Source organism: Anomaloglossus baeobatrachus, chromosome 1, assembly GCF_048569485.1.
Source record: "Anomaloglossus baeobatrachus isolate aAnoBae1 chromosome 1, aAnoBae1.hap1, whole genome shotgun sequence".
NCBI lineage: Eukaryota > Metazoa > Chordata > Amphibia > Anura > Aromobatidae > Anomaloglossus > Anomaloglossus baeobatrachus.
In genome coordinates, this window is record NC_134353.1 from 385368542 (window position 1) to 385383593 (window position 15052).

Here is a 15052-nt window from a genome sequence, read left to right on the forward strand (position 1 = left end):
AGAAGTGAAAATTTTATGCCAAAGTGAATGTTTATTGCCAAAAGTGAATGTCTTATGCTGAGAACCAATGTTTTATGTGTGTTACGGTGTCAACAATTTTACTTGTCGTACTGTGAAGTATGTGAGAGTTTGCAACGTTTAAGAAACCATGCCTCCCATAAAGGGAAGAAATGTTCATGTTTTACAGCATAACCAACATTTTGTAATTTTCCACTGTATTGCTTTATTTCCAGCCCGCGGACATGCTGGGATTCGCTGTGGGGGTATGTGGCGCTCCTGCGGCTTGAGGCACCACAGGGTACTGCACCTCACAGGTGACCCCGTGAGTGCGTCAGGTACAGCTGCTGTGGCTGTGGGCGGTGAGGGCTTCAAAGAAATGGCGCTAAGAGTCAGCGTAGATTGAGCTCTAGGCTCAATGGCAAGCCGGGATCTCATCTGCGCAAGTGCCACCTCCGAGCACCATTTTCCTGAAGTCCGCCGCTGGATGGAGATCAATGGGCCGGAGTTGGTACCTGCGCAGATGAGAGCTTGAGCCAATAGCCCCATCTGTGCATGAGCCAACTCTGGGTGGCATTATTTGAAATCCTCACCGCCCGACCGCAGCGCCAGTACAGCCGCCGGAGACCCGTGGGTTACCTGTGGAAGTGTAAGACTTCAGGAACTGCGGGTTGCCTGTGGAAGTCTGTAACCAAGGCTCACAGGTCTCAGCACAAGGCGGGTGCAGACACTAGGACAGTGGAACACTTTATGGTCAGCTGTTAACTCTGCTGGATGAGAAGATCTCCAGGGTCCATCCATGGTGTGGACTGTTTATTATCACCCTATGCACTCACATAGACAGTTCCCTACTACAATCCACATCATTTACTGCTGGGGCCTGTACCTGCTTGCGGAGGGCACAAACACCTAAGCTGCACTACCACATCAGCCCCAGCAGGACCCTGCACCGGTGGCTACCAATAACCTGGCCGCATTCCGCAAGTGGCGTAGTCGACAAACTCTTTTATTTTATTTTCTTTTATTTTGATCTCTTTTCTTTTTTTTTATTCGGACCGACCCCCAGGGTTTACGGAACTGGGCATCGGCTCGACCACAATTCCTCCTGAGTGCCACACATACCCGGGACTGAGTACCCCACAGCCCCTGGGGCGTCACAACATCGAGACTACAATTCTTTAAAATGAGGTCCTTTCATTAATAGGGAATTTTAGCCAACTAAAGAGTTTGTACTATATAGGTTTTGTTAAGAAAAAATCCTCACCGCCGACCTGCAGCGCCAGTCCAGCCGCCGGAGACCCCGCACAGACACCGCACATCCACTGCAGCTGCCGGAGACCCCGCACAGCCACTGTAGACACCGCACAGCCACCCCAGTAGCAGCCGCCGGAGACCCTGCACAGCGGCTGCAGGCACCGCATTGCCGCTGCAGACACCGCACAACCGCTCTAGTACCATCCACCGCAGACCCAGCACCAGCCACCACAGACCCTGCACCAGCCGCCGCAGACCCTGCACGGCCGACGCAGCATTCCCCCGGCCTCTTGCGACCACACTCCACCACCCCGGTAAGCTACATTTAGATTATAAGACGCACCCCTCACTATCCTCCCAAATTTTTGGGAGAAAAAGAGCGTCTTATAATCCGAAAAATACAGTAATTATAAATAGAGTTTTACAGCTCCAACCAGTCAAAAACAACCATCCCCATTAATTTTTTACTTAAAACTGAAAAATAAGTAAAAAGAATAGATTTTAGTTAATAAACTAAACAAGTAAAGAATGAAAATTGTGGTGTTACTTACTCTAAGAAACTAGTAATGTAGTCCCGACTGCAAGCTGACCATACAAAAGGATTGGTCTTCATTGTAATATGAGCTGCCATGAGTTTGGCTGTCTCTTGTCCACGAGATCCACAACCATTACCGATGCCATCATGGTTCATGCCAAATCTAAGTGTATGAAAAGAAATAGTTTGGTCAACACTCAATGAAAATTGAAACACCAGAAGTGTATAAATACAATGTTATTTCTTTATTGCTTTATTAAATGCATACTCATGATATAAAACATTGGTGTCCTATTTAACATCCAGGACCCTCTCAGTCAGCACAAAAGGGGGCACCAGCTACACCGCAGAGACAGGTAGAGTGGCTCCATCTTATAGGCAGCCTCACTGCCTGTGTAAAATGAAGAAACAAGGAGCAATGTAAGGGGGTCTCATGGGTTGAATCCCCAACATTCAAGCATGGTTGGTTTATCCTAAGCACAGTCCATAAATGTTGAAATCTTTAAAATAACCTTTATATTGTTTTTATCACGTGTATAAAACAAAATTTTCCATAAACAGATTTTCCCATATTTATAGTTTTATGTCAAATGCCATTTTTATTGGAGGGGGGAGTGATCTTTTTTAGATGCCATTGTAGAGTTCATATAGGGTAATGTTAAATTTAACTGGAGGCCATTCTATGATGTTTTGATACATTATCACTGGGGAACAATTTGAAAAACAATTTCTGTTGAGTTAGGTTTTTGAGCAGATTTATACTAAAATTGGCATGCTGATTCCAAAAATGTAGTCAGTTTTTTTCTATCACGTCAAGTTTTTCCTCCTCAACTTACCTGCCATAGAAGCACAATTGCACTGATTTCTGTAATAAGACTTGTTATCTGAGTACAATTCGACTCATATAGAGCTACGTGGCAACTTGTAAGAGTAGTCACAACTGACACAGTGTGGTGAGAGGTGTGTGCAGCTTTTTTGTTCATATTTGTACTATTTAAAAAAAAAAAACAACACTTTTTAGGTACAGTAGTTTACATATTTTTGAGAAGACAAAAATCCTATAGTTCAAAAACTTGACGTGATAGAGAAAAACTGAGATAATTTCTGGATTCAGCATCCAAAAATTAATTAAGAACAGTTGTCTGACCTAACTCCTAAAAAATTGCGTTCCCCGGTGATTTATAACTCTATGTAATAAATGGACCATTTATATGACTGGACATATTGGACATTGTAGCACACCTGTGGTACCAGTTGCCTCAAATGTAACCCGTGGAAACCCAAACCCCAGAATATCCGTGCCGGCCAGTACACCAGCACCTTCCGGCCACATACACAACCCCAACACCAGACTGGGAGATCGCGTAGCAACAGGTAAAAGGGAAGAGCACTGACTGGATAGTCGCCACCCAATCTGTAGGGAGAGACCCAATGAGGGGGAGGTTCCTGTGGTCAGTTGGAAGTTGGCGAGAGGAAGTAGTCAGGAGTGAGGAAGTGGAATGAAGTGAAGGTAGATGTAGAGGAGTTGTGAGGAGAGAGAGAGAGAGCAGGAGCAAGAGCAAAAGTACAGAAAAGACTCGATGAGACACCGGAGTGCTGTAAAAGGAGTGCGGGACTGTGGAGTAGAACAAGGACTCCAGGCACCGTGGGTTACCTGTGGAAGTGTAAGACTCCAGGAACTGCGGGGCGCCTGTGGAAGTCTGGAACCAAGGCTCACAGGACTCAGCACAAGGCGGGTGCAGACACTAGGACAGTGGAACACTTTATGGTCAGCTGTTAACTCTGCTGGGCGAGAAGATCTCCAGGGTCCATCCATGGTGTGGACTGTTGATTATCGCCCTATGCACTCACACAGACAGTTCCCTACTACAATCCACATAATTTACTGCTGGGGCCTGTACCTGCTTGCAGAGGGCACAAACACCTAAGCTGCACTACCACATCAGCCCCAGCAGGACCCTGCAGCGGCGGCTTCCAATAACCTGGCCGCATTCCGCAAGTGGCGTAGTCGACACTCTTTTATTTTCTTTTAATTTTATCCCTTTTCTTTTTTTTATTCAGACCGACCCCCAGGGTTACAGAACTGGACATCGGCCGCGACCACGATTCCCCCTGAGTGCCAAACATACCCGCGACCGAGTATCCCACAGCCCCTGGGGCGTCACAACATTGTGACTACAATTCTTTAAAATGAGGTCATTTCATTAATAGGGAATTTTAGCCAACTACAGAGTTTGTACTATATAGGTTTTGTTAAGAAAAAAATCAATAAAGTACTTTTCTTTGTTAATATGTAAAAACATTTTCTATTGATATATTGCGTTATATTGGAGTGTATGGCCAGAGGAGACAGCACATAACTTAGGGGTACTTTACACGCTGCGACATCGCTAGCATTTGCTAGCGATGTCGAGCGCGATTGCACCCGCCCCCGAGCATGGTCGATATGTGGTGATCGCTGCCGTAATGAACATTATCGCTATGGCAACGTCACACGCACATACCTGCTCTGCGACGTCGCTGTGACCGGCGAACTGCCTCCTTTCTAAGGGGGCGGTTCGTTCAGCGTCACAGCGACGTCACAGCAGCGTCACTGAACCACCGCCCAATAGAAAAGGAGGGGAGGAGATGAGCGGCCGGAACATGCCGCCCACCTCCCTCCTTACTCCTTTTCCGGTGGATGCAGGTAAGGAAATGTTTGTCGTTCCAGCGGCGTCACACATAGTGATGTGTGCTGCCGCAGGAACGACAAACAATATCGTACCTGCAGCAGCACCGATATTATGGAAATGAACGACGTGTCAATGAGCAATGATTTTGCATGTTTTTGCGCTCATTGATAGTCGCTCATAGGTTTTACACGCTGCGATGTCGCTACCGGCACCGGATGTGCGTCACTAACGACGTGACCCCGACAATATATCGGCAGCGATGTCGCAGCGTGTAAAGTATCTCTTAGTGATTGAAGGAAGAGAGAATCCCTGTCTCTTGTGCCGTACCCATATACTGCATTCGACGTAACCGTATATAAGATAACCAATTTAGTCTAGGGTATTCTTTTATAAAAGTCTCCTAACATGTTTGTGTTTGAGTACCAACTTTAGAATATCTCTGATAATCTATGTGATGTTAATCTGAATTGAATGTTTTACATATTACATATTAAGCATAAACATTATATAAGAACATATTTCCAAAATTGTAGTAACCAGACATTTGTAGAAAGGCAACTATTAGGGGTACTTTGCATGCTACGACATCGCTAGCTGATTGTAGCGATGCCGAGCTCGATAGTCCCCGCCCCCGTCGCAGATGCGATATCTTGTGATAGCTGCCGTACATTATCGCTACAGCAGCTTCACACGCACTTACCTGTCCTGCGACGTCGCTCTGGCCGGCGACCCGCCTCCTTCCTAAGGGGGTGGGTCGTGTGGCGTCACAGCGACGTCACACGGCAGGCGGCCAATAGAAGTGGAGGGGCGGAGATGAGCGGGATGTAAACATCCCGCCCACCTCCTTCCTTCCTCATTGCAGGCGGGACGCAGGTAAGGAAATGTTCCCCGCTCTTGCGGCTTCATACACATGTGTGGTGCCGCAGGAACAAGGAACAACATCGTATCTCCTATTGGTGCGACATTATGGAAATGTCCGACGCTACACAGATCACCGATTTTCGTCGCTTTTACGATCGTTTATCGGTGCTTTTAGGCTTTACACGTTGCGATGTCGTTACCGGCGCCGGATGTGCGTCACTTTCGATTTGACCCCAACGAGATCGCAGTAGTGATGTCGCAACGTGCAAAGTACCCCTTAGTGTGTTAAGGAGGATCTATCACTTGCTCAAAATAATAAATCGGAATAAATGATTTTGTAATACTCTTAGCGCCCCTGATTCTATGGACATTTTCCATTTTGTGCTATGTCTCGCTTCATTGCAGAGATATTCACATTTGTTGCATATGGAGTGTAATATGTGAAATCTCTGCTTTTTCAGTCCAACTGGATATTTTTTTTTAGATTTCTGCTCTTTCACCCTTCTCTTTGAGATGTTACCAATCACAAGTCAGCAGCTGATTTCACAGTCTATAAGCTTCACACGCTATTGAGCTGTGATTGGTAGCATCTAGGAGGGAGGTGAAAGTGCACGCACCCAGAGAAGACCCTAACTAAACTCCACGTTGGAATGTAAAGCAGAGATTTCACATACTGCTCTCAAGAAAAAAAACAATATTTGATGCAGGTGTTAGTTTTGGGAATGAAAATTTACAGGGAATTCCATAATTTTTTTCTCATAATTGAGTGATTCCATAATTTTTCCCCCTGTTTGATCTTGAAAATTAACCGTTACTGGCTAGCACATTTTGTTTTCATGATTTGTTTTAGTGTTTCTTAAAGCCAGAAAGTTGACATTTGAAATGACTAGTTTTGTGCCATGTCTGTGATCTGCTTTTTTTTTTAAACAAAAGTAAACAACTGAATGAACATCCTCAGAGCCAGGTGAGTCCATAATTTTTGCCAGGGGTTATATAAACTGTTATACGGAGTCATAGTACTAGGAATTAATATAGTAAATATCGTGAGTATAATAATTAATCTATTTCCACAATAGATAATGTTCGTTCGATATACAGTAGATTTATAAATACACTTAGCCAGTGAAAGGCCGGTCTCAGTGGTTTGAATCACATAAAAATATAGTAGGAAAGCGCTTAAGAAATGTGTATGTGATTCAAACCACTGAGACCATCCTCTCACTGGCTAAATTGTTATTCTGTACCAACTCTAAAGCGGGCTTTACACGCTGAGACATCGCTAGCAATTGCTAGCGATGTTGAGCGCGATAACACCCGCCCCCGTCGTACGGCCGATATGTGGTGATCGCTGCCGTAGCGAACATAATCGCTATGGCAGCGTCACACGCACATACCTGCTCTGCGACGTCGCTCTGGCCGGCGATCCGCCTCCTTTCTAAGGGGGCGGGTCGTGCGGTGTCACAGCGACGTCACACGGCAGCCATCCAATAGAAGCGGAGGGGCGGAGATGAGCGGGACGTAAACATCCCGCCCACCTCCTTCCTTCCGCATTGCCGGTGGAGGCAGGTAAGGAGATGTTTGTTGCTCTTGTGGTGTCACACATAGCAATGTGTGGTGCCGCAGGAACGACAAACAACATCGCTAAAAAGCAGAAAACGATTTTTTATTTCAGGATGACCTCTCCGCGGCAAACGATTTTGCCCTCTTTTGCGATTGTTTTAGATCGCTCTTAAGTTTTACACACTGCGATATCGTTAATGACACCGGATGTGCGTCACAAACAACGTGACCCCGACGATAATTCATTAACGATATCGTAGCATGTAAAGCCTGCTTAAGTTTCAGTACATACTCATCCCAACTGACATTTTCCGAGGTCCCTAGGTCGGGTTAGGTATGTTCTAATACTCAAAGCAGGGACAGAGAAACACCCCCCAACCAATACTAATATGATGTTAGTGCTGAAACATACTACCGGGTGCCAATAAGCTTACAGAGTGCTACACAAATACAATCAAATTTAATTAAACACAGGTTTGGGGGCTCTAAAAGGAAACAAATTGAGAGTAAGAGCTGGACAGTTGACCTGCAAACAAATGTGGATAGGGAAATGAATTATAAAACAGAATAAAAAATAATCATCTTGAACCAGGTGGTGGAGGTCCAAGTTGAGGAGAAAGTGGAGATGGATGTGGTGGTGTAGGTAGAAGAGGTGGAGGAGGTGGTAGCCAACAATTTTTTTTTAATTTGGGGAGGCCACAAAACATTGGGAATGGCAAGTATAACAAACAAACTGCGATAGAATACAAAAATTGCTGGGTGCGGCTGGTATACTTCTCTAGTCAGCCAAAGGTAAGGACAAGTCCTGTGGGATCCATATAAGGTTCATTTTAATGAATGTGAGCTTGGACTGACAGATGCGCCTGTCTCATATGATAATCAGGGTCTCATGTTATCACATACCCTGTCGTGCTAACCACACGTTCCAACAGTACACTTTCTGCATGGCAGGCCAACACCTCCAGAGCATTAAGCATAAGCTCAGGCCATGTGCCCAATTTGGAGAATCAGAAGTTAAATGGGGCAGACCCATTACTTAGTACGTGGAGACATGTGGACACGTACTCTTCCACCATGTTGTTGAAATGCCGCCTCCTGCTAATACAGACCGTATTAGATGGTGGTGCCAGATGTTGTGTCTTGCTGAGAAAGGTTTTCCATATTTTGGTCAGGCTAACACTCCCTTCCGGGGTGGTTCTGGTGGCCCAGCTGTGTTGGCAACTTCCTCCTCCTCCACTGCTTTGTGCTTTCACTGAGCCCTGCGTCTGTGGCGCCCTGGACAAGCCAGGGGCCACAGGTAACAACACACACCCCCACCCCCAGCAGTTCACAGCAGACATCCGCAAAGTGACCTGCTTTCTTCCTCGGGCTCAGACAGACACACCAGGTGGGCGGAGTCAGGAGATGGAGACGCCCACCCAGGAGTTTTGGCTGGCCTGAGGCAGGAAACGAGCCCAGTCAAGTCCTAGGAGAGGAAGAGAGAGGAGGTCTGCAGGGAGGCAGACGCAGACTGGGGCCTAGGATTGGAGCCTAGGGCCCTCGTGCAGCAGAGAGTCAGGCAGACGGTAGTGGCCGTCTGCAGGGAGCTGGGGAGACAGTTGGTGGAACCGTAGGTAGCCGGGGCTGGGCGGTGGCCCACCGATACCGAACCGGGGAGCCAGCTGGAAGCCGGAGCGCAGGAGAAGTGTGCACGGAGGTGAAAGAAAGGACTTACACCACCAAACTGGGTCAGAGGAGAAACAACAACCGCAGCCGTCTGTGGGACCCGTCCATCCAGCCGTGTGTTTTACTGAGAACTGTGTCATCATCATTACCGGCTGAGTACCACCGTGCCGTGCGGCACCGCGCTGCCCCCACGACCCTGCACCTCACCAGGCCCCGTGACCCACCTGCTACCCATCCACCTACCTCACCGGGCCCCAGGACAACCAACCCCCTACCCACGGAGGGGAGAACTAACATCTAGCTGCTCCATACCATCACTCCCGGGATCCCCATCCAGAGCAGCGGTGGTGCTCCAATCTCACCACAACCGTGGGTGGCGTCATGGACAATCTCCCTTACCCAAATCCCCTTTTTACTGTGGAGCCTGGCATCACAGACCGGGTCACGCCACCGTGATACCCACAGAAGTGACCCCGTGGCCCGGATCTGAGTACCCCTGATCCGCAGGCGACACATTTGGCATCACGAACAGGATCCTACCGCTCTGCCGTTTGGTAGAGGTGCGCCTTGTTACCGCCGGAGGTGTCCGGCCGGAAAATTTCAGAAGCTGCCATCTTTGGCGCGAAGATTTCCCGCTCGAGCGTCTTCCCCAAGCAGGAAAGGCGCGAAAGTGGAGCCCCGCCCCCTGAAGAAGGAAGTGCTAAAAAGAGGCTAAGGGGGACGGGATGGCATCCGGCCGCATGTGAACCGCGGCTGTGGAAGCAGGGACGCCAGGACTCTGCAAGTGTTTTGTTCCTGGAACACCGTTGTGCGAGATGTCCCGTCCGTCCAGCACCGCTGATGACAACGGCCCCGGCAGTCCGCCCGGCCGCGACGGAGATGACGACGGCTTCGGCAGTCCGCCCGGCCGCAACGGCAGCAAAGCACCCACCCCGTTAACCATCTGGGCAGCCTGGTTCTGGACTGGGGTCAAGGGGTGCTGCCCATTTGCTTAGGGGCAGCATCAGGGCCAGGTTGTTTGGGTGGGTGACTGAAGGACCCATTCCACTGTTATTATTATAAATGTTTGATTACTGTTGCAACGTTAAAGTAATGTGCATCCCGTTGTGGGAAGATTGAAAATGCTTGTGTTTAATGTTTTAATCTTTTGCAGTTTAAAAAAGAAAAATAAAACCGGTGATGGACGGGCAGCCCGAGGACGGTCTGCATTTTGCTAAGGGGGAATGTAGCGCCCTGGACAAGCCAGGGGCCACAGGTAACAACACACACACACCCCCACCCCCAGCAGACATCCCCAAAGTGACCTGCTTTCTTCCTCGGGCTCAGACAGACACACCAGGTGGGCGGAGTCAGGAGATTGAGACGCCCACCCAGGAGTTTTGGCTGGCCTGAGGCAGGAAACAAGCCCAGTCAAGTCCTAGGAGAGGAAGAGAGAGGAGGTCTGCAGGGAGGCAGACGCAGTGTCAGGTTTCCGGGATTTCCAGTTCTCTTTTGAAAGAGCTTGCCCTCGGTTAACATGGAGTTTACTGTTCTGTTGCCCTACTTCCTGTACAGCTGCTTAAAAGGCCGCCTCTAAGCCTAGTCCAGTGCCTGAGTATACTGCTTGCTGTGTGCTCCTGCTTTGCTGCTCCTAATTCCTGATTGCCATTTGGATCCTCCTGAAAGACTACCGACACCGACTCTGGACCGTACCCGGTTTCTTCAAGCTGTGCCCGGACTCCGTCTGCCGTCTTTGGTCAGCACTTCTGCCCGGTTCCTTCCGGTTCGTAACCACTCTGGACTATCATCCCGTACGGACACTTCTGGACTTTACCTCTTGCCCCTTGTGTCCCGGCTGCTGCGCATTTAGGCCTTCCGGGGTGATTGCCAGACAGTCCCTGTATAGGGGTTCGCTCTTGGTGGTCTCCCTGGGGGGAGTCCGGTGCGTGGCCCCGGGAATTCCCTTCGCTCCGATTCGGGAAGGTATTTCGTGTGTTATTGTTCTACTGTGTTTGTTCCGTTTGTGTACCTATCGTGGTTACATATTATAAACATCTTTGTACCAAGAACTCGTCTCTGGTTGTCATTGCCCTAACGCTATCGAAATCCTCAGAACATACAATAGTATTACACGCAGACTGGGGCCTAGGATTGGAGCCTAGGGCCCTCGTGCAGCAGAGAGTCAGGCAGACGGTAGTGGCCATCTGCAGGGAGCCGGGGAGACAGTTGGTGGAACCGTAGGTAGCCGGTGCTGGGCGGTGGCCCACCGGTACCGAACCAGGGAGCCAGCTGGAAGCCGGAGCGCAGGAGGAGCGTGCACGGAGGTGAAAGAAAGGACTTACACCACCAAACTGGGTCAGGGGAGAAACAACAACCGCAGCCGTCTGTGGGACCCGTCCATCCAGCTGTGTGTTTTACTGAGAACTGTGTCATCATCATTACCGGCTGAGTGAGTACCACCGTGCCGTGCGGCACCGCGCTGCCCCCGTGACCCTGCACCTCACCAGGCCCCATGACCTGCCTGCTACCCATCCACCTACCTCACCGGGCCCCAGGACAACCAACCCCCTACCCACGGAGGGGAGAACTAACATCTAGCTGCTCCATACCATCACTCCCGGGATCCCCGTCCAGAGCAGCGGTGGTGCTCCAATCTCACCACAACCGTGGGTGGCGTCACGGACAATCTCCCTTACCCAAATCCCCTTTTTACTGTGGAGCCTGGGATCACAGACCGGGTCACGCCACCGTGATACCCACAGAAGTGACCCCGTGGCCCGGATCTGAGTACCCCTGATCCGCGGGCGACACACGTCTACCAGTGTGTGCTTGTATTCCCACATTTTCCGATCACGCTCCAGTAACGGAAGTAAGGATGGCACATTGTCCTTGTAGAGTAGATCCAGCACGGTGGATAGCAAGTAATCAGTAATGGTAACAATACAGGCAGTTCGACAGTCGATGCACACACACAGCAGCATGTAGTGGCTCATGTGTGTCAAGCTGTCCAGATGCAATTGTGACGCCCCTGGACTATCAGGTTGTCACAGGGTACTGCACGCTCTTTCTCTTTAGTGCAGTATTCAAATCCCTCATGGTTCTGGGTCCCCATCTTACAGTTCTGCCTCCAACAGCAAATCAAATCCTAGGAACACCCTGCACCACACCAACCAGACACACCTGTAGGCGGCTTAAGCGGAATAGGGTCGCCCACCTAGGGGTCAGGAAGGGAAGGTCAGTATAGTGTCAGTGAATTAGAGAGAAAGGAGGAGTGAAGTGGAGGAAGCAGGGAGCGGTGGTTCCCAAGAGTAGCTGTCTAGGTTGCAGGCGATGGTCTGGACTTAGAGGAGTGGGACCCCCGGTCGCAGGGGATAGAGGCAAGGTGCCTGGACCTGTTGAAGTGGACGGTCGGCAGACGGGTCCTATCACCGGTCCGGGACCAAAGGCACGGCGGGGTACACAGACCCCAGGTCGGGGAGAAGCTTCAGGCAACCCGGCAATTAACCTGAGGAGAGCAGAGCCTTTATGGACTGTTCCCACCAGCTCCAGAATCAGGGCACTAGCGCAACGAGGGGGATAGTGTTACGAGGGGGACCCGGGGAAGCGTGCCAAGATGGTGTATGGACAGCTTCCGCCGGTCAAGGTCCACTGTGCGGTGTAAGGGACCGCTGCTATGGTGGGAGAAGAGTGAGCGGGTTGCTGCTAGCGATCGTCTGGAATGTCACAGACGATCTGCGTACACCTGTCCGCCCTAACCCGTGAGGGTTGTATGGCACGGGGCTCACAACTCGGTGTACCTGTTGCACGGGGACGCACAGAGGTGCCTACGCACGTGTGCCAGCGGGAGTCACAGGAATATGGCACGAGGGTAGCACAGAGGTGCCCACGCACGTGTGGTTCAGAAACCAGGTGAGTCCGACAGAGATTCAAGGAGCTCACCTGGGACAGGAACACAGCCTGTTAAACGGAATACTGCCGGAGCAGCAAGGCAGGGGCGAGACCTGCAAAATACAATGACGTCTGTACAGTGGCGTGGCAGCACGCTGCCAGTCATCCAAACATAGAAGGACGGTCGCGCGCCGCCATGATGGCAGGAGGGGTTTTTAAGGAGATGTAGCTCCAGCCAAGGGCGGGCGCGAGACGGATGTGACCCAATCATGATCTGTGACGTCCTGGCCCGGCCAGTCAGGATTCAGCACATCACCAGCCTCGTTATCTGGCCGTGTGATACCAGTGAGCGAATCAGAAGACGTCACGTGGGGCACATGCTCAACCTCCTGCCTCTGGGTCATAAAGGCGGGATCTTCGGTTTCACAATGTGCAGAGCTAAGGGAAGTCTTGCTGCTTCCCTGAGCATCTATCCTTTGCACACTGTGCAACCACTCTGACCCTCTGCGATGCCGAGCAGGACGACACGTGGCAGGCAAGGGATGGGAGACCACTCCATTCCTTACAAGGAGTAAACCACTAGGTGTCACCCTTCTGCTGCATCTAGGAGGAGGAAACTCCTGCAGTCTCCCAGGCCTTTGGCGCTGCTGAGCAGGAGGGCTCGCGGCAGACAAGGAATGGGGGACCACCTCATTCCTTGCAAGAGGAGAGCCACGAGATCTAACATTACCCCCCCGTCTAGGGCCCCCCCGCCGCCTGTGCTCAAAGGCTGCTACCAAACCCAGAGCGTGGACATGATCCTCCAATTCCCAGGTCCTGTGCTTCGGTCCACGACCGACCCACTCCACGAGGAAGTACCTCTTGCCCTGAACGATTTTTGTTTTAACCAACCTCGCTACTTCAGGGTTGTCGGACGAGGAGTCGGCCGTCGGCCACCAATCATGCCTGGCCTCTAGAACTCTGGTCCTTTTGGACCTGAAGAGGCCCACGACCTTGGAGGTATGGTCCCAGGAAAGTAAATCGTTCCGTAACCTAGGGGGAACGAGGGTCTGGCCAGGTGGCACCAGGTCTAGGGGAGTGGGTGACCCGGTGGTCCCGAGGTGTTCTTTACATGACCCTGCCCAGGACGAGATCTCCCCTGTTGTCCAGTTGAGTATCGGAGCATGCCGTTTCAACCAGGGGAGTCCTAGTAGGATCTCATCCGTCCCTTCTGGAAGCACCAGAAAGGACACCTGCTCATGGTGGCCTGGTGGTACATCCATCCTGAGAGGGACGGTGATCTGGGTAATGGGTTTGACAAGTAGGGACCCGTTGACTACCTGGACACTGATTGGTTTAGGCAACAGGACCAGGGGAACAGAGTACCTAGTTGCCAGGGAGGCTGAAATGAAATTGCCGTCAGCGCCAGTGTCTAAGCAAGCCAGGGCAGGGAAGACAGTGGTGCCGAACTGCAACTGGGCGCTGAGGGTTAATTTAGAAGGAGAGGCAGCGTCTAGGGTTCCTCCTCTGATGGAAACCAGACTTTGTCTCTTTTCCGATGGTTTTGAACATCGGGTAGCTACATGTCCCCTCTGCCCACAGGCAAAGCAAACGACCGGCGGCCGAGAGCCTGTGGTAGAGGAGACCACCTTGGAGACTTCCATGGGCTCCACAGAGTCATCAACAGAACTGGCTGGGAGACTGGTCTGGTGGGGAAGGAGAGTCAGAGGCTCTGTAGGCCAGGTAGACCTGGGTGCCGAAGAGACCTCGAGCCTCCGCTCCGCATGGCGGATGTCTATGCGAGAAGCAAGCCGTATCAAGGCCTCTAAGGTGGTCGGCACATCACGCGTGGCCAGTGCGTCTTTGACGAACCCTGCCAGACCCTCCCAGAACACAGGGACAAGGACTTTATCTGGCCAGTCCAGCTCTGCGGCGAGTGTCCTGAACTGCACCGCAAAGTCCCCGACTGAAGTGGACTTTTGCCGAAGGCGTAGGAGTCGCAGCGCGGAGTCGTGGGTGACTTGAGGCCCGAGGAACACCTTTCTCATGGCCTCAAGATAAACTGGAAGGTGATTCACCACCCGATCTCCGCGCTCCCACAACGGCGTGGACCATTTTAGCGCTCTCCCTGTGAGCAGGGACTGGACGAATGCTACTTTCGCCTTCTCAGTAGCATAAAGAGTGGCGGACATCTCCAAGTAGGTGGTAACCTGGTTTATGAAACCACGGCACTCGGAGCTGTCCCCGTTGAAGCGCTCTGGGAGCGCAAGGCAAGGCGACTTTCCGCTCAATTCCACAGCCTGAGTAGCCGCTTGGGTGGCAATTGTCGCTAGAGCAGCCTTATCGGGGGAAGACCGCTCCACAGCTGCCAATCGTGACTCCAACTGCTGCACATAACGCAGCAACTGCTGCTGCTCTTCTGCCATAGCCAGACCTTTGGCGCGACCGTAATGTTACGAGGGGGACCCGGGGAAGCGTGCCAAGATGGTGTATGGACAGCTTCCGCCGGTCAAGGTCCACTGTGCGGTGTAAGGGACCGCTGCTATGGTGGGAGAAGAGTGAGCGGGTTGCTGCTAGCGATCGTCTGGAATGTCACAGACGATCTGCGTACACCTGTCCGCCCTAACCCGTGAGGGTTGTATGGCACGGGGCTCACAACTCG

General features: G+C 51.1%; 1 protein-coding gene across 1 annotated transcript in view; it reads right to left on the reverse strand.

Annotated features, from left to right (window-relative positions):
- Positions 1-15052, reverse strand: part of ADAMTS10 (ADAM metallopeptidase with thrombospondin type 1 motif 10) — a 131913-nt gene that overhangs the window by 89936 nt on the left and 26925 nt on the right. Inside the window, exon 8 of the mRNA XM_075343597.1 lies at positions 1803-1949. Coding sequence (XP_075199712.1) covers positions 1803-1949 — 147 coding nt within the window. The remainder of the gene's footprint in view (positions 1-1802; positions 1950-15052) is intronic.